This window comes from Larus michahellis, chromosome 5 (genome assembly GCF_964199755.1).
Source record: "Larus michahellis chromosome 5, bLarMic1.1, whole genome shotgun sequence".
Taxonomy (NCBI): domain Eukaryota; kingdom Metazoa; phylum Chordata; class Aves; order Charadriiformes; family Laridae; genus Larus; species Larus michahellis.
In genome coordinates, this window is record NC_133900.1 from 42,934,689 (window position 1) to 42,954,062 (window position 19,374).

General features: G+C 42.0%; 1 protein-coding gene across 1 annotated transcript; it reads right to left on the reverse strand.

Annotated features, from left to right (window-relative positions):
• Nucleotides 1-5,024: 5,024 nt before the first annotated feature.
• On the reverse strand, nt 5,025-16,647 carry NPY1R (neuropeptide Y receptor Y1). Its single transcript, XM_074589807.1, has 3 exons — nt 16,520-16,647; nt 12,885-13,734; nt 5,025-12,764 (listed from the first exon to the last, which is right to left on the reverse strand). Exons 2-3 carry the CDS (start codon nt 13,638-13,640, stop codon nt 12,306-12,308), a joined length of 1,215 nt encoding a protein of 404 aa, XP_074445908.1. The 5' UTR covers nt 13,641-13,734; nt 16,520-16,647; the 3' UTR covers nt 5,025-12,305.
• Between the last annotated feature and the right edge of the window lie 2,727 nt (nt 16,648-19,374).

Consider the following 19,374-nt stretch of genomic DNA (forward strand, 5'->3'; position numbering starts at 1 on the left):
ATTTGCTAATACAGTCAGTGAAAAGATCCCAGCACTGGGTATTAATGTAATGTGCACATCTATATCTGAAACTCAGTTAAAACAATTTCACATTTCAGATGTTAGTTTTTATTTATTTATTTCAAGAACATTCTGCTGTTCAAACTTAAATATGTGATACAAACCAGCCTCAGTGAACATAGTAATTAAATTCACACTTGGAAATAGGCTCTCTCATTTTATTTGTATCACATATCATAGTCTCTGAGCACTTTACAAGGGAGACAGGCTGACTCATCTATGATTTCATAGGTCAAGCTTAGCTAAATCAAGGCAATTCCGTCTAAGTTAGAACTTTGAAAGTGAGCTGAAAATTGGAGTTCACAGTGGTTCAACACAGTAATTGCTGGTAAAAGTATCCCACGCTGATTTAGGCAAAACAGTTTGAACCTACTTGCATACGTGAATATATTTGGAGAAGGCTTAACTATCAAGGCTGATAACATTGCTTAGCCTATTCCTCAGACAGAATCTTGACCACTGCATTATACTGAATACAGCTCTGCAGACTCAAGGGCATAACTCTTTCTTTACTCGTTGGATGTTGCCCGGCAGCAATCTGGGTTTTTTTTAGTTTCCAGGTGAAGAAAAAAAAATCACAGAAATACCAGCATTTGCAATCCAGAGGCCCACATCGTGGATCTCTGCACATGGTTGTAGAGTTTACTAGAAAATACATACTTCCGTGATTATTACGTTCTTGGAACAGAGCTAACGGCTTCTGCAGTATGGCATGCATGAAAGGTGGTTCTATATGGAAAGGCAATAATGGTTGTCAGCACACAAAGCTTAAATCAAAAGACAAGCACAGATTCATTTAAAGCAGTAAGCACTTCAGGCTCTAGACAAGGTCCAATCAGCTCTTTCTGCTTGGCAAAAAAATCTGTTCACATGATAGTGGCCACCCAAAATAGTAGACCTCATAGCAAGTCAGAGCCAACACTGAAGGATTAATAAGTATTTTCCTTACGACAGCTTTAGGGCACAGTTTGACTAGCATCTTTATGTGGCCATGCCAGCCTGAACACTGTGCATTCCCATCCCAAGTCATTCACTCACTCCTCCCATTAACCTCTGCCCTTCACACCAGAACGAGCGTTTGTGTAACCAGGTGACAAATTGGACCAATTCCCTCATACAAATCCCTTCTTTATTCTTAGGTTTATTGTTATTAAACCGGATCTATGCTGCAGCTTAGTTTACCCTTCAGTGTGACAAGTGATTGCAATGTGTAGGCGTGGGAAGAGTGGAAGGTGGGTAGAGGGATTGCTTAATCCTGAACCATACCTACAAGAGGTCTGTGTGATCATTATTTCTGTGACTGCAATATTGGCTGCTTGCAATGGGAATATAGAAGGTCGGTGTAAAGAGTTGCAAACGCAACACTGAAAGGAAACAGAGACACAGCTTCTTAAACCCAGGCTTACTTGGAACTTGACTTACAGTAAGTTTCCTGTTGTTCTGGAAACAATACTATTATTAAGATGTTTCTAAATAAGCATTGCACAAAGAATATGTTTATCTCAGTTTCTGTCTAATTAAAGCAGTCCTATCTGCTCTTTTGGCTAACTACTAGTGCACAGTAACAGAGTAGTTTGAGATCTAATTAAATACTCCTGCTAGCAGACATCCTCTTTCAGAGAGCACTGAGAAATCAGCATAGATTTCAGATTGGATCAGTGTGGGTAGAGGCCTTCGGTGAGGTTTCTGAAATCATCAGAACTCTCTCTCTGCTGCCCTGGACTAAAAACACAAGTTGGTAAGGTGTTTGATGGAGAGGGGTGAGGGTTGAGGAAATCATGTAAAAATATACCTTCTGAGCAGAGACTTTTTGTTTGGCTCTTTTTTTTTTTGCCTAGCTGCAATCATAGTCATTGTACAAACACTGACGCATTTCTAAGAAAACCATGTGAGAAATCAAATGGCAGTATCCAGCGTGACAGGGCTAGCACAAATTTTTAGTAAAAATGTATGAATAACACTTGTGTCTTTATTATGCAGCTGGTAGTATTGCATATATATTCATCAGAAACACTCCTTCATCTGTAGCTTTTTAAAAAATATATATTATACCAAGTAAGCAAAGTATATTAGAGCAATCAGAACTCTTTCAAATTCATCTGGCTTTAGAGTTGCAAAAGAATAATTTGTACTGCCAGCACCTTCACTGCCAAGTTGTCTCTCTAACATAGGGACCATGCTAAACTGGATTTTACTTTTCAAATAATTGCGAGTTTTATTAAAAAAATAAATAAAAATGACCAAACCCAGAAACTTTGGCATGCACCACAGCTTGGCCTAGAAACTGTTAATTATCATACGTTTCCTACCACAGATTATTCTAAATAACAAAATTAATAAGATTTGTATGCTATGTCTCTATGCCCCATACCTGCTCCTCAGCCCACCAAATTTGCCTCGTCTCTCCCCTCATATTCCCATGCAGACTAACACTGCATTACCACAACACTCCTGCATTAAGTTGTCCCGTGGTCCTCCTTCCCGTGTTGCTCTGCCTGGCTCAGGCATCAGGGCATACTCATTGCCTGGATAATGCTGGCCAGGTGGCTGCTGCCAAATACAGCAGGCAAGAGTGAGTTTTCTATTCTTTTCCTTACTCAGGCATTGATAAAAATGCTTTTACCGGCATAGCCCCTAGTTTTCACAAAACTTGTAAGAGTACAACTGTACCAAGTTATTCTTATATTCAGTGTTTTTCTAACACTGTGTGTATAAATCAAATATAGTTTAACAGATCTATCTAAGAGTTTGTTATACCAAATTCGGAAATCAGAGTGAAGTAAGTGGCAATACTTCTGTATGAAGGTTGCTTGGATCTTGCTTGACGGTTTAGTAAAAGCGATATATCATATAATGTGTTAGCATTGAAATGTTTACAAAATAAGTAAAAAGGCTTTTTGAGAGTCCAATGTCATTTAAGAGATTAGTGAAATCAGATTGTATTTTTCAAGATGCCTAAAGAATTGGCATTTGAGAGCATTTTCTCTGGTAGTGTTACAACACTGGAGTAAAATAAATGGAAAGGTAACAGTAACTACAGCATAGTAAATACGATTGCCAAGGGGTAAGTTTTAGAAACACACAATAATTTGTAGCTTGGAGATAAAACCAGCTTTTCTTAAACCTTTACTTGAAGACAGAATCATGTCTATTCTGTGGATAAATTTCTGATGCTGTAGTTCACAGAATCACAGAATGGTTGAGGTTGGAAGTCACCTCTGGAAGTCATCTGGTCCAATTGCCCTGATCAAACAGGGCTGCCTACAGCCACTTGCCCAAGACCATGTCCAGAGGGTTTTGAACATCTCCAAGAAGAGAGACTGCACAATCTCTCTGGGCAACCTGTGCCAGTGCTCAATCACCCTCACTGTAAAAAAGTGTTTCCTAATGTTCAGAGGGAACCTCCTGTGTTTCAGGCCCATTGCCTCTGGTCCTGTCACTGGGCACCACCTGAAAAGAGCCACTGATCACCACGCTCTGGGCCTGACCATTCAGACAGTTTTCAATCCACCTCACTGCCTACGTATCCAGCCCATACTTCATCAGCTTCTGTATAAGCACATTATGGGAGACAGTGTCAACAGCCTTACTGAAGTCAAGGTAGACAATATCCACTGCTCTCACCTCATCTACCAAGCCAGTAGATGGCTTGGTAAGATAACCTTCATCATAAAACATTAGCTGGTTGCTTAAGCATGACTTTGAGAACCTTCACTGACCTCTCCTGATCACCTTTCTGTCCTTCATGAGCCTGAAAATGGTTTCCAGGACTAGTTGTTCAATCACCATGAGGTGTCACCCATATCATTTGCTCTTTAATTCTCACCCAGAACTTCTCAATTGGTTCCTCATCCACCTTCAGAAGAGCTCCATGCACTCCAACTGCTCTCTCACATAAAGGGCAACTCCCCCTCCTCATCCTCCTACCCTGTCATTCCTAAAGAGGCTATATCTCTTCATTGCAATACTCCAGTCATGGGAATCATCCCACCACTTCTCCATGATCCCAGCAAGACCATAGCTGTGCAACTGCACACAGATCTCTACTTACACTTTGCACACATTAGTGTACAGGCACTTCAGAAAGGCACTCCAGCATGACCATTTCCCAAAAAGGGTCTGGGGATTATTCCCATAACGCTGCCTTGTAGGCACTTCCTTGCTTACCTGGAAATGCTTGAGGTGACCTTATTTAAACTCTGGTTTGTTGGGTTTGTCTTTGTCTTCATTCACACCACCCCAGCCCTTTGCTTTTCAGCCCTGTCCATCACTCTTTCACCGGTTGCTGGTAATACCCTTCATCCTGCATCGCTCCCAGTTTAAAGCCCTTCTTACCAGGTCAGCCATCCTGCTGGCAAAGATACCTTTGTCTCACGTAGTGAGGTGCATCCCATCTCTCCCAAGCAGACCAGCTGCACAGCCAGCACAGCTGCATAATCGCTGCAGCTTGGTTTGTTCCTTCCAGAAACATGCCCTGAAGATAAGAACTGCTAAAGGCTTTTTTATAAATATATAAAACTCACCTGAAGTCAGCATTTTAAAATGCTACTTTAAGTGATATTAAACATATATATCTATATTTTACCATGTAGCATGTAATACTTGATGTTAACACCTCTAACATGTATATCCTGCTTTAAAGAACAAACTTATTTAACAAACAGGTACTCCGCTTATCCAATAATGATTTGGTGAATCCGTCAGGTCTGAGTGAAAATTATCAAGGAATTCAAAAGACAAGGAAAGGAAGGGAGAACAGGCAGCCAAGTTACATAATTTTCTTAACACAGCAGGGTTAAATATTCAGTATCCTATCCTGATCCTAGGTAATATAAAATCTATGGGCCTAAAACACCAGTCTGACAGCCTCCACAGGCTGATCTCACTTACCTGCCACATCTGCACCGTAATCTTCTGAACAATGTCAGAGGTGTTACTGCAGCATTGGACTAATATGAGTGAGACCAGGCTCAGGCTTTATAATTTCATGAAGTGACTGGGTTATTTGAATGCATAATTTCCACCACAAAAACATTAGTATTTTAATTCAAGTTTCTATATGTTAACTTAAAGGTGCCTCTACCTAATACCTAATTCTGAAGGTAGCCTTTTCTAAGCAACTATTTGCAGTTGTTTTATTTATGATTGCTGATATTACTGCTGTAGGAGCACCATTACCAGGTAAATCCACAGCTCCCGCTGAAGGCTGAGATTTCTTACTGCCTGGAGTGAATTTTAAATGTAAACTATGCTGTCTAGGAGTTAGTGATCTTTTTTTCTTTTTTTTTTTTTTTTTTGACAAAGTGAAAAAAGCAGCAGTAATAATAATAATAATAAACAAACCCTACACTTTAAGCAGTGGAAACCTATAAATATGTATACTTGTCAAGAGCCAAAACTACCTTCAGAATTGCTAGTGCCCTCTTCAATTTTCTGTGAAGCAAATTCGTTTAAATCAGTAAGCCAGGCAGCTTGGCAAATACATTTAACTTGTAACTATGTCAAGAAAATGCATCAGAGTAAAACTCACACAAGAACCTAATAACCTTACTGTAAGTACCAGCTGAAGATGATTTTTTGGTATGTCCCTCAGAGTGACATGGACGACTGTGGAGTTGTGTCTCTGTGGAGTCCATACATATAGAGAAATGTCACTTTTTATGACCTGCTGCCCTCTCTAGGAAACAGATAGTCAGACATGTGTCGCACCTTGGTGTCGTTTGAAACAAGGACCTTAGCCAAAGTTCACTGAAGTCAATGGGAGGCTTTCCGTTAACCTTGCAGTGGTTTAGGTCAGGTTTTAAGGCTCTTACTTTAGCACCTGGCTAATTATAAGCACATAAACATGGTAGCTGACATCCAAGGGACTAGCCCTGTACCCAAAATTATAATAAATCAAGGCTTAATTGAAGAACCTCAAATGTTTGGGTCATAATAATAATGGAAAACATTAGAAAAGATATTCCAGTCCTATCTATTAAATCTCCTAAATGTACAACATTTACTAGTCTTAAACAAAAAGAAGTGAACACTTTGCATATATATCTTGAAGTGTATTACAAACAATGAGAAGCTTATAGGCAATCATGAAGGCCATAGGTAAGGAAACAAGCTGTGTTACCCAGTGTCTCCTACTAACTGGATGCCTCTGGAGGCTGGTCACCAAGAGAAAACACTAGATACATAGACTTAGCTGATATGTAGATTACATGAATTAAAATTATAATGAAAGCTTTAAATGACAAGGGCTGAATAACAGCATGCAACAAATATATTTTCTACTTGTCTACCCCCTGAAATATCATCACATTGCCAGTCACATTTCTTAAAATCCTGTATGGCCTTCCAGCCATATGTTTAAGCACACATTGAATAAGGATCTTTCAAGAACATCTTTTCACAGAGAGCTTTTATTAAGAAACAATATAAATAGCATAATACAAATGTCATAGCTTGGGGGGGAGGGGGAAGATTGCAAAGTGAAAAACAGCAACACAGTATCAGTGTGAACACAAACCAAGAAAGACAAGGAGAGCTTTCTTGATCACGTTGCTTCTCCTGCCATAAACAAACGTTCTCCATGTTGTGCAGAAGTGAAAACAAATGGACTCATGTGCAGTGGGTGGCTGCGATGAAAAGCTGTTATTCTTCAATTGTGCCAAAAACATTTTGTTTCCTTCATCTCAAAAAGAGATCTAGATTAAACTAAGGTGAAAAATTTTAAAATACATTTTCAGAGTAATTTATATAGTTCCATATTCCTTTTCTGAAAACAGGAGCAGAGAACCTGTTAATCACACATCATTTTTGACCACCACTTTGCCCAAAAAATCATTTGTGTATCAGTCTGTTGTCCCCAAAAATAAATAAATGTCTGAGTCTCCCTTCGAGTCTTTTTGCGCATATCTGACAGAATGCATCAAGACTTCATCTAGATCTTCTGCTTTTTTGCTCTTTTCCAAATTCTCTGTATATCTGTATATCTGAAATTTTGCATAACTTGTGGCAAGTTAGTTAACCGTGCAGAGTCTCCTTTGTGCAGCAGTCTCAAAAACGTTTGCACCTGGTGCAAATCTCTTGCAACCAAGCCTTATTTATGTCAGATAACCAGATCATCAACGCAGATCTTTGGAAAACATGAGGCAGAGTGTACTGTCAGTTTTGCTGCAATTATATTCTTATATGGAGTGCACATTCTGAGAAACTTGCCTGCCAGAAACTTGCCGGAAGAGAATTTTAATGGAAGAAACTATTTAAAGCTGAGCACATGCTTAAAGCACTGTCCTGAATAGAGCTGAATTTTACCATGTGTTCGGGCACTTTACAAAATCAGAGTACAAATTCCTGTCGCTTCCTCAGAAACCAGCTGCCAAGGGTACGAAGTATGAAATGACAGCAGAGACACCGTGGAGGCCGGAGGAAGGGAGGCAGTAGTCACTAGACCTATTGGTGGCTCTGGCAGCTGGCCGTCCCTTAGCAGCCTTTATAGATAAGGGAGAGAAAGACATTTTGGTAGGTGCGCAGCACCTAAAGTAGAGCAGGTGTGAGTGGCCTTGGGTTGCCACTGGAGGAGACTAGGAAAACTGCCATCCTCCAGCTGAAGTTAGTCTTTGTGAATGCTCTCCTTAATCTTTGAAATTGGACGATTAACACTCTCTTGCATGGGGAGAAATACTGAACAGAAGTTATTTCTGGCCACAGGTAAATTAAAGTGTAAAGAGACTAAAGCTAGTTATATTTTTTCCTCTTACATGTAATCCTCAAACGTTTTAAATTCTGCAAAACACGGACAGCAGAAAAGAATTTTCTTTCACATCAACCTTAGTAATGACTTGGGTATTTAGTAATGACTCAGGGAGGCAGATACCGCATATTAAATAACACAGGAGTGAAAAGGACATGGTAGAATAGAGAGTTGTATATATCCTTCAGTTCAGAAATGGAGGTCAACAAAACTTATCATTTGGTTATAATTATTACTTCTCCACTCTTTCTATTCAGCTGAATTAATTTAATCTGTGGCAGACAGAGGTGTTATTTAGGATCATGTTTCCTACTGTTATACATGCTTTAAAAATAAGAACAGAAAAAAAAAGTTTCCTTATTGTCTTTATTCTCTATGCACCAGTTTGGGAAATTCTTTGATCTGAGGAATTAGGAAGCAAAGCCTTAAACTGAAGCGTTGTCAGGCACTGGAATCCAGAGAAAATCCAGAGAAAAATCCAGAGAAAAACTACATGTCATTTCCATAACAAGTTGAAATCCAAAATCTGATTTTTAGGAAAGAGTGTGAGCTGCCAGTCAGGAGTGCACTTTTATCCAGTAGAGTGCCTAGGCAAATTATTAACTTTAAGCAAATTCTCCATTTTCATTGATCTCAAAAACATTTTCCTGAGGTCAGAATCAGAATGTGATGAACAGTCCTGGATTTAAACATATGCTGATTTACAGTCTGAATATGAATCAGTATCAAATTTTGCTTTTAGGATCCATTAATAATAGCTGGTACTGTACTGCAAGACAGCAGAGCCAGAATATATGAACCCTTATCCCTTCACACCTTCGTCAGTGATGAGATGCAGTCAGCATCAGCTCAAGCAGCCTGGGGGGGTCCAGCCATGTTAATTCCTTTTCCTGGTTTAAATCTGATTTTTTTTATAAGGTGGAAAAACAGGTTTGATGTTTATTTTTTTTAAATATCTATCTTTTTCTTAGCCTACCAAAATGGAATATTAATGTCAATTAATTGCCTCCTTCATTGTTATCCTTTTTTTATGAAGATGTGAAAGTTGTGGACTACCGTACGTAGTGACAACGATACAATCAAGAGATATGTTGAAAAAAGCAATATGGGAATACAGAATTGTTTATTAAGATGACATACAAATATGCTGGTGTATTTAGATTATGCAGAAGCTTTAAATGTCTGTGGTGGATAAAAGTGAAGTTTAAGATGATAAAATAACTGACAAATGAAGCAGATATTAATGTTTATTAAATAGTTATATTTGTCATTTAAGGCTGTAGATTTGACATGAAATGTATTGCACATAAATAGTAAGATACGTTATAGATCCCCTAATGTTCTGTTTTTCTGTCAGTAAAACTTTTCTGCCAATCTGAAAGAATAAGAGGGATCTTCAGGCTTTTGAGATAGGAATCGGCATGGGCTGAAGTGTGGAGAGTTGGACAAAACAGCACATAGGAGGAACAAATATCAAGCCAGAATGACTGAGAAATGATAGAGAAACATGAAATCCAACAGCTTACCCTGTAAAGAAATTTAGCATATAGAGGATAAGAAACCATGCTGGAGCTCTGAAAGTGAAAAAAGGATTAGTGTCATAGCCAGGTGTCAGGAGGGGAAAGTCTCCAGTGGCTTTTGAGGACTCCAGAGTCAAGTCATGAAACCAAAGACAAAAATACTGCTCTTGGGAGATGTCATCTACGCCCTGCAGATGGCAGGTCAGCACCTCAGAGAGACTACTTTTATCTTTGTCCTCATAACAAATTCTTCAGAAGAGCAACGATTTTGCTTCTGAAATTCTCCAAATGCATTTCTGTGATGAACGCTCTTTACACTGTATTCATTTTCCACTGTCATTTCAGGCAGCATCCCCTGTGCTATTCGCACGATGATGTGCTAGCCTGCGTCCTTAGCAAAGGCTCAGAAAGGCTTCTTGCAGGGAAGTGAGGAAACATGTAAGAGAAGCCTGATCCTAGGACAACAGTGGCTCCTAGGAGTCGAAGGAACGTTCCTGCCTACACTTCAACTTTGGTAGGCAAAAAACACCTGACAGGCATTCTCAGGAGACAGTATGAGGCGGTATCAGATGGGCTGTATGATTTGAGACTGTACCTCAAGCAGGAGAAAGGTTGACACAGGAGGAATTATGTTGCTATCCCACTGGAGACCTCTGAATCTTAGGACATACAGGTTTAGGTCTCTGTCCACCGGCAGGTTCCTCTAAAGTTGCTCCAATACCTACTCTGTATAAATACCTAATTCAGCCTGATCAAAAATTTCCAGCAAACTAACTGGAAACTTTCTCAAATAATTCTGTTTTCTTCTTCCACTGGATTGGAAGAAAGTGCTTTTTTCAAAAATGGGAAAAACCATAAAATTTTCTGTGATTTCCTTTCTAATGGGAAAAGCCTACTGTGACATTCTTAATAGAAAAACGTGGCTGGGTTTCTACGTTGTATCTCTTTGTGAAAATACACATCTCTTCGCATATGAAATTATTGTAAAGTGACAGGGGAATAATTTCAGGAGACTCTTGTCAAAGTATTAACAACACACTCCATAGAGAACCACAAAAGAAAGAGAAATCTCATAAAATAAAAAAAGGGCAAAGCTCTGAAAGAAAGTTCTGTCTTATAATTCATTTTCTATATTCCCTCCCTGTTCTCAACCACAGAAACCTCCTTTTTAATTAAATTATCTGCCAGTAGAGAAATACATGGAATTATAATGCACAAGAACACATTGCTACTTTAATATTCTACACAATTTATAAGACAGCACAAGGCACGGTTTTTTACTTTTAAATACTGGCAAACCCAATAATTTTCATTTCTTAGGCATTTATCCATGTCAAATTTAGAACACGTTAAATTCATTATCACAACCTGAGATCTTTTTGCTCAGAAAGATGTCAGGTCAGATTTCGATTTATGCTACATTTACATTTATATCCATTTTAAAGACCCTTTATCTCTGCCAGAATGGTTTAAATTGACCTTGCTAAAAGAAAGTAGGGTCTATATTGTATTTTTAAAAGCTGATTATTTGAAAAGGCATTGATTATACAGCAAAGTACAGTGTATGACACAGAACCTCAGCTGGCTGATATTGTTGTAGTTTCATTTACAGCAGTCAAGTTATGCAGGTTTCCCTCAGCTGGGGATCTAGTCATGTATATTTTGTGAAATTAGAGGATATATATTTTAAGCAATAACACACAGAGCTCTATTGTGTATATTTGGCAAACATTTCCACACTTCAACCAACTGTGGAAAATGTGAGTTTGAAAGCTAAACATACCAATGACACCCAAACTGTATCTATATCCTCCTTTTAAATTTTGCAGATTTTGATTAAACCTTCCATTGTCTTGGAGATAATCCAGGTTTATACCCTTGCATCTGAACACAGAATATTATGAGGCTATACATAATTTATATAGATCAACGCTAATTATTATGAAAAGACTCAGGTAGCTGAACCTTATTTTTTTCATACCAGACGTGATTTTCACTGTCACCTGCGAGGGTGGAATTGCACCTTATACAGACAGTGAACAGTCCCATCTCCCTTTAGATTCTGGACACAGGTCCCAAGGAGAATTTACAAGGTTCATAGGCTTGGGACAGACAGTACATTTCATCCCAGCAACACTAACTCCTGTCAGTGATGGCAGATGAAAATGGTGTTTGGGTTTTTTAAATTAAAAAGTCTGTATTATTAAAATCAGCTATAATCAGTTGGGACTGAAGGCCCATTTGTGCCTTCATTTGCTGTGGTGAAACATCAGTTATCCTTTTGTGCTCTGTGGAATTACTGTAGGGTTTTATTCTTGTAAATGAGAACAGAATTTCTCTCTTAATCCTGCTTTTGAACCTAAGTGATTACAACCTGAATTGCCTCTATGAACGAGACAAATGCATGTCCCCATTTAACACATTCTACAGGTTTCACAGAATCATTTTCTGCGTGCCCACGCTGATTTTACAGGATTTTAACATCAATCAAAAGCCGGATTTAAAAAAAAAAAAAAAGAAGAGGAAGAAGAAGAACTCTTCAAATCAGAATGTCCTAATTTTTTTCTGGGATGGGTGTCCTCTGTAGTGACAGCCTCCCTGCGGTTCATATTGTTTCTAATGGTCTTAGAGGGACACTCCTGAAAACTACTTCTTTGAAAAAAATCAATAAATATATCTTTGTGCACATAACTGTACAAAGAAAACAGAAAAAAAGACATTTGATGAAAACCATAGGTAGTAGCAGGTCCAACTAAGTTGTATAATAAGATTCAGATATAACTGCTGCCAACATTAAAGCAGTAAGAGGGGCAAAAATGCACAGCGTATAATTTCAAAGTGACAACAATCAAAGTTCCTTGGGAAAAAAAAAAGAAAAACATTACCCATTTTGTACTTGTTATGTAATTGTGCTTGTCCTTGGACACGTTTCACCTGCGATCACACTTCCAGCAGTTTGGTGTAGAATTTTTATTACTTCTTTATATTCTGTCATCATCATCGCTACTTATTTTTTTAAATGCAACTGGGCTTGCCTGCTTTAAAGAGGTTTTTGAAACATCCGTGTGCATAGTGGACATGGCTATAGTCTCATAATCCTCCTCACGGGAGCGGAAATGACAAAAATGAAATAAAAACTGCAGGTCCCTTTGGAAGTTCTTATTGAGAAACCCATAGAAGATGGGGTTCACGCAAGTAGAGATCATGGCGGTGAGGTGGCAAATCAGGAACAACAGGTTGTGGCTGCAGGTGGCAACAGGCAGAATTTCATGATTCCAATCAAACACGATATTGAAGATGGTGAGAGGCAGCCAGCAAACTGCAAATGCGACCACTATTGAGATCAGCATGATGTTGATCCTTTTGGTTTCAGAGGATCTGTACTTATTGTCTCTCATCTTGTCCATCATGTTGTTCCTTTTTTTTAATCGTATGTATATCTGCAGGAAATTCAACACAGAGAAACATGTGGGATAATTTAACCTACAACCATCATCTTTGCAAGGATAAAAAAGCATCAGACAGAAAAAAGTACATACCGCAAGGGGATTCTCTCTTACCTTTAAGTAGCAAATAAATATAAAACAAAGCGGTCCGAAGTACTGAATCACCAAAAGTGTCGTGGTATAAGAAAGCCTGGCAGTGTCCAAGGGGAACAGGTCCAAACACACATATTTGTCCTTATATTCATCAAATGTTATGTTTCTGAAGGGTTCATCCGTTAACACATGATAGATCAGGAAAGGCAAAGATGAAGCTGTGGCTAAAATCCATATGGCAGCGATCCCCATGTAGGCATGTCTGTTGTTGGGTCTCCAGCCACGGGGATTGATGATCAGCTGATGGCGTTCGATAGCAATTAGGACTAAAGAAAAGACCGAGACGGTGATTGAGGCACATTGCACGAAAGGATTCAATTTGCACATGGCCTCCCCAAAAATCCAGTGGTCCATTAAAGTATACACAAAGGTAAAGGGAAGACACATGATGGTCACAAGAAGATCAGAAAAGGACAGGTTGACAATGAGGATGTTGGTAACATTACGCATCTCCTTTTGTTTTAAAATAATGACAATCAAGGCCAGATTCCCAGAGACTCCCAGAATTATCACAGTCCCGTAAGCCAAGGCCAGAGTGAAGACCATGGCCAAAGGCACGTGGCAATCCTCATCCTCAAACTGCAAGATCTGTGAGTTCTTCTCCGAAAAATTCAGGTGACCAGAAATATTTCCCAGGGGGGCGAGAACTGAAGTATTCATCTTGTTTCCAACTCGCTGGGCGACGTTCACGGCCGCCGCCGCCGCTGCCGCTGTCATCCAGACCTCTCCCGCAGGTCAAAACGCGCCCATCAGCCCGCTAGGAGACCCTCGGCAGAGCCCGCTCCTCGGTGCCGCATCTCCCTCGCACCACCTGGGGAGAAGGCAAGGAGCAGGGACGGTCACCCCCAGCCACGTCGCCCATCCCGGCACCCCCGCGCCCGCCCCCCCGGCGCGGAGCCACGGCGCGGACGAGTCCCGCGGGGGAGCGGAGCCGCCCCGCGCTCGGATAAGCGGGGCGGGCGGGTTGCGCGGCACCGCCGCTGCCCCCGCGGGTGGGGTTCACCCACACAGCCGCCGCTGTCCCCGCGGGTAGGGGTCACCGACCCCGCCGACGCTCTCCCCGCGGGTGGGGGGTCACCCACCCAGCCGGTGCACCCCCCGCGGGTGGGGGACAGCCGGGGAAAGCCCCGCGGGAGGACGGCGGTGGCGATGCCAGGTTCCGAGGCGGGAGCGGGGGCTGCAGTCCCGGGGGAGAAAGGCAGAAGGCAGGATCAAAATGCAGCTCTGCAAGCGAGGGATGCGACCCCTTCCCGACCCTTTCCCGCCGGCACGAATTACACGAAATAACGAGCTGAGAAGCAATTTCGGTCTTCCACCAGCGTAGCCTTTACTTGATGTTTCACATCTCCTTCTTTGTTACAAGTTTAATCTGCAACGGACTGCTTTCTCAAACTACTCTAAGTGGAATTATATCCAGCCATCACATAAGCGAGGGGGAAACCCCATCCGACTAATGTGAGGGGTGGAAAAATTTCTCCAAAAATCACTGTGTTCTTTTTTACCTATTACATACACTTGATGTTGAGCAGCCGAGTGCCCACAGCAGCACTGGCACTGAGTCAAAGGCAAATCAGGAACTCTGAACACCTTAATCTCATCTAGCAGGGCTGTGCAGCAAAGAAAGAACAAAATAAGATGAAAGACAAAAATTAGCAAAAATTAAAACACTGCAGAAAATTTCTTTACCCATGCAACACAAATAAGCACGCCTAAATAATCACCCCTTTGCAAGGCCTTGGATTTTAAAATAAGAAAAACTCAGGCGTATTTGTTCAGGAGGAAAAAAGAAAAAAAAAAAGAAGAAAGAAATCAAATAACCTGACAGACCTCTACTCCAACTCACCATCAGTGGCTGCTGCCCTGAATCTGGAACTTTCTGCCCACTCTCCCATGAGCTAAATTTATTGCTGACTTAACCTTAGGTTATGGTAATGAGAGTAATGCCACTTAAAATTCACACAAGTGGGTTTCAAACCCAGCTCCATATGGCACTTATCACAAAAGCTGTAAAAACATTGCCCACTAAAATGTACTTCATTAAAAGTTACCCTGAATGGGTGGGCTCATGCTCTTAAATAATACTCAATATGAATCTCAGTGCCATCTAAGTCACCAGAGCAGAATCGTCTTTGTTACTGGTGGCAGACACCCTTTTAACCAGCTGTGTGCTGGGGAACAGAGCTGGGGCTACCCCCTCACTGGGGCAGAGACAGTGTGCAAGGGCTGGGCTTGCAGCTCCGGCTCCTCCTGAGGGTCAGCCAAAGGATGACCATGCTAAAGCCATGTCTTCTCACCAGCATCACAAGCTCACCTCAGCTGTTTTTTCCGGCTCTATAATCAGCACATGGTTACATGAAACCGCAACAAGCGATGTAGCTTGCCTCTGAGTGACATTTTACTGTCAAAGTCAACGTCAGTGATTCTGGACAAAAGGCATCTCTGCCTGAGGTTTGGCTACTCTGATTTTCAAACTAGCTAGGCATGCACCTGAGCATTCTCTCTCAGACCTGCTGCCCCTACTAACTAAATTTATCAGGTCTCCCTAGTCCACAAAGTCTCTTTTAGGGTACAATAAAGAACCTCCCACCTCCCGGGGCCTCTTGAAGCATCACTTCACCCAGAGCCAGAAATAGGTGCTTTACCCAAAGGGTGGTGTGGGTGATGCAGGGAGTCAGGACTCCTCAATTCCAACAGTATGACTTCACCCCAGCCTGAAAAGCAACTTCTGGATTTAATCGTGATCTCCACTCTCACTTGTACAGCACAAGGTGGGCAGCCCAGCCATGGGATTTGACGGGACGATGTCAGGCTCAGAGTGGACAAGGGGCCATATTTTGCAAGGAGACAATTGGGCAGGTTTTCTCACCAGCTGTGACCAAACTGCACCCAGCAATGAGGTTGTCTAGGTTTCAGGCTCTTTTAGCCAAGCTCTCCTCTTGCATATTTATTAAATATCAAACTGAAAACCAGAAAATGCCACTGCTTCTTGGTCCCTCACCTCTCCCCATAGCAGAGATACAACCTAAGAGCGTGGCTGGCAACCAGCTCAGAAACACAGCGCTGCTGGCAAGTGACAAGAAGTTCTTCCTCCCTGCCCACCTCGCCAAAATGGAACAGACATCAGGAGGGGATGAAGTTGCGTCACTTGGACAGCTGCACTGTTCCCTGTCCCCTACCCCACCAACTCCCAAGCCAGAAGAGAGATCCCTCCCCATCCTGGGTGCTGGCATGGGGTGGAGAGAGCCCACAGCACTGCAGACCCCTCCAGGTGATTGCACATTCTCCCCCACCCCACATACTCTTCTGACTCTCCAGGAGGATTTTGGTCAAAAGTTTAGCACCAACAGACAGAAAGGGTGAAATAACGTGCTGTGAGGTGACTGGAAATGCACTGTGTAACTATTGGAGATCTTCAAAAAGAAGCACAAAACGCTGTCAGCCCAAGCCACTGGTTCACCCAGCCACTCACAAGTCCAACCTGGAGCCTACCCTTTCCTGGGATTTTGTCATCTGCACCTAAGAGAGCAAGCAAACACCAGGCTAACCTGCACACAACCACCCACAGTCATGGGAAAGCAACGTCAGGAGAAACTCACCTTGCAACTGCTCTGCCCGTCTTTGATCCGCTCAGGGGCTAGCTGAGGAGGCTGGAGGGAGAAGAAGGAGTAGGGGAAGGATCTTCTGGTATTCCTCCAGCTGAGATCCTAAAGATTGGTGAGGAAGGCTGGAGACTCCCCCTTAAAGCTGAACTCCACCTTATCCCAGTATCACATGATGGTGCTCTGCTGAGCAGGTCCTGAAAATCTCACTGCAAGCACATCACCTTTAAATTACACATCTGGGGGTGGGTTGCCTAGTAATTCCGAAATAAATGCAATTAAATATTGAAACAAAAGAGGAGGGGGGAGAGCGCAGGGAAAGCTCAGAAGGGAGACAGTTTCAAATCACTGTGTGGCTGTTTCAGCATTTTGTCTGCAAGTTATTGCCATCTTGTGGCCAAACTTAAGATGGAAATAGAAGCTTTGTTGGAAAGCGGAGGAGAAGGCGATTTCAAGTATAAGGAGCAATTTACAAAGTTCGGGATTGACTTTTTAAACTAGTACAACTACCTTCTAGTCTGTATATATCATGAAGAGCAATGACTGGATTAATACGAATTGACAAGTTGCTGTTCTTGCTACTTTTTTCCAGCTAGAAGCAATAAGAAACTATTTTAAAAGCAAACTAAGTCAATAAATTATCAGACCTCAAGAGAATACAACTGTCACCATGGCCCTTGTGGGTATGTTTCTCATTCATCCGAGCCAAGTGGTTCACCATCCTCTATGACCCGTGAAAAAAGAAGGCATTTCTGCAGGTTCATACAAAGCAGTGGGATATTGCAGGGAGCTGGAAGGAAAATGGGCCCCTGAAACGTAAAGAACAAATCCCCATGGTGAGATGCAGAGCTGGAAAGGTGTTCGCTGTTGCCTTGGCCAGCTCTTCTGCTTCTTTTGAAAACTCCAGTTTCCAACAACCAGACTTTTTTTTTTTAAGGAAGCTGGCATGAGCAGCTCTGCAAGCTACTATCATCTGTAGGAGGATTGTTTACTGTTTACTGAAAAATTTCATAAAAAGCAAAATGGAAAATTTTATTTTCCATTTGCTTTTCTCATGATCCTGAAATACCTTGCTCTCTCACTCACAAAAAGCACTGCTGCAGAAGATCTACTTCAATAAGCATAAACCCCAATGAGTTTGGAAGTCCAAGAGAAGTTACCCACATAAACTTAAGCAGCACTTCAAAAATGCCCTGACAAACCCTGCAGGCTGTATTAGGAGTCTGGATTTCCCGGAAAACAGCAGTGCCCTAACTCTTCCAAGGCTCCAGATTAATTTTTCAAGTGTAAGGAATTACCTGCTCTTGCATTCTTACCTTCGGGGATACTCCTATTATATGGTGACACTATTATGTCATGGATAAATCTCAAGTGAGAAAGCATGTTAGGTACAGCTAAAAAATCAGTTGCACATAATAAATGGCTGTTCCATTTTTTTGCAGAATGAGCCTCCTGGGAAGGTTTCAGAACCCAGCACAGAGGTTGATGTTTACATTGTATTTCCAGGAGCTCGGCTCAACTGCATTGTAATGGCAGTCCTCGATATGAGAAAGGAAAGTGCAGACATACCTCAAGGTTGCTATAAACCAGTAGCCGGGGCCCTGCTGACATTTTAACAGCAGCAACCAGAAGGTAAGTGCAGGCTGTATATATTGCCTCTCAAGAACTTCAGTCACATGTGGGTCATTAACATGCACCAGACTCCATCTGAGCAAAGGTGGAGACACTCAGGCAGAGATCTAAGCTGAAGATCCCATAAAGAGCATGTTTCTGTCTGAAGATGTGACACTCCAGGACACGTAGAACTGAGGATTCTCATTGCTATGGATGTGGAATGATCCATTCACATTACAAAAAGAGAATTATTGTCCAATATAGAGATTTTTAAGTGCAATAGCTGTATTGCTAGGCAGGGAAAAAGTATTTTTCTATGCCAGGATGATCCCACTACTTCCCTGTAATGCTCTTACCCATATAGGCAAGATGGGTATTTTAAAAATTAAAATAACCATTCTGTGATACAGAATTTTAGTACTCTGCCAACAGGTATCCAGAGCAGAGATACATGTTTAGGACCAGTTCAGAATAAGAGGCTTGGGTTTACATGACAAGGTTTTGGTATTGGGGGGGAAGCAGGGGTGACTTCTGTTGGAAGACACCAGGAGCTGCCACCATGGTGGACAGAGGCATTTTCAGCCGACTCCAAAATGGACCCACCGCTGGCCAAAGTTGAGCCCATCAGTGATGCTGGTGGTGCCCCTGTAGTAACATATTCAAGAAAGGGTAAAAAAATGCTGCATACCAGTTGTGAGAGAGAGGAGTGATAAAAATGGTGTGAGTGTTGATCTGCTGGTGGGAGTGTTGATCTGCTTGAGGGTAGGAAGGCTCTACAGAGGGACCTGGACAGGCTGGATCGATGGGCCAAGGCCAACTGTATGAGGTTTAATAAGGCCAAGTGCCAGGTCTTGCATTTCGGTCACAACAACCCCAAGCAATGCTACAGGCTTGGGGAAGAGCGGCTGGAAAGCTGCCCAGCAGAAAAGGACCTGGGGGTGCTGGTGGATGGCCAGCTTAACAGGAGCCAGCAGTGTGCCCAGGTGGCCAAGAAGGCCAACAGCATTCTGGCTTGTATCAGGAATAGTGCGGCCAGCAGGAGCAGGGAAGTGATCGTGCCTCTGTACTCGGCACTGGTGAGGCCTCACCTCGAGTACTGTGTTCAGTTCTGGGCCCCTCTGTACAAGAGGGATATAGAAGTGCTGGAGCGTGTCCAGAGGAGAGCTACCAGGCTGGTGAGGGGTCTGGAGACCAGGTCATATGAGGAGAGGCATGTTTAGCTTGGAGAAGAGGAGGCT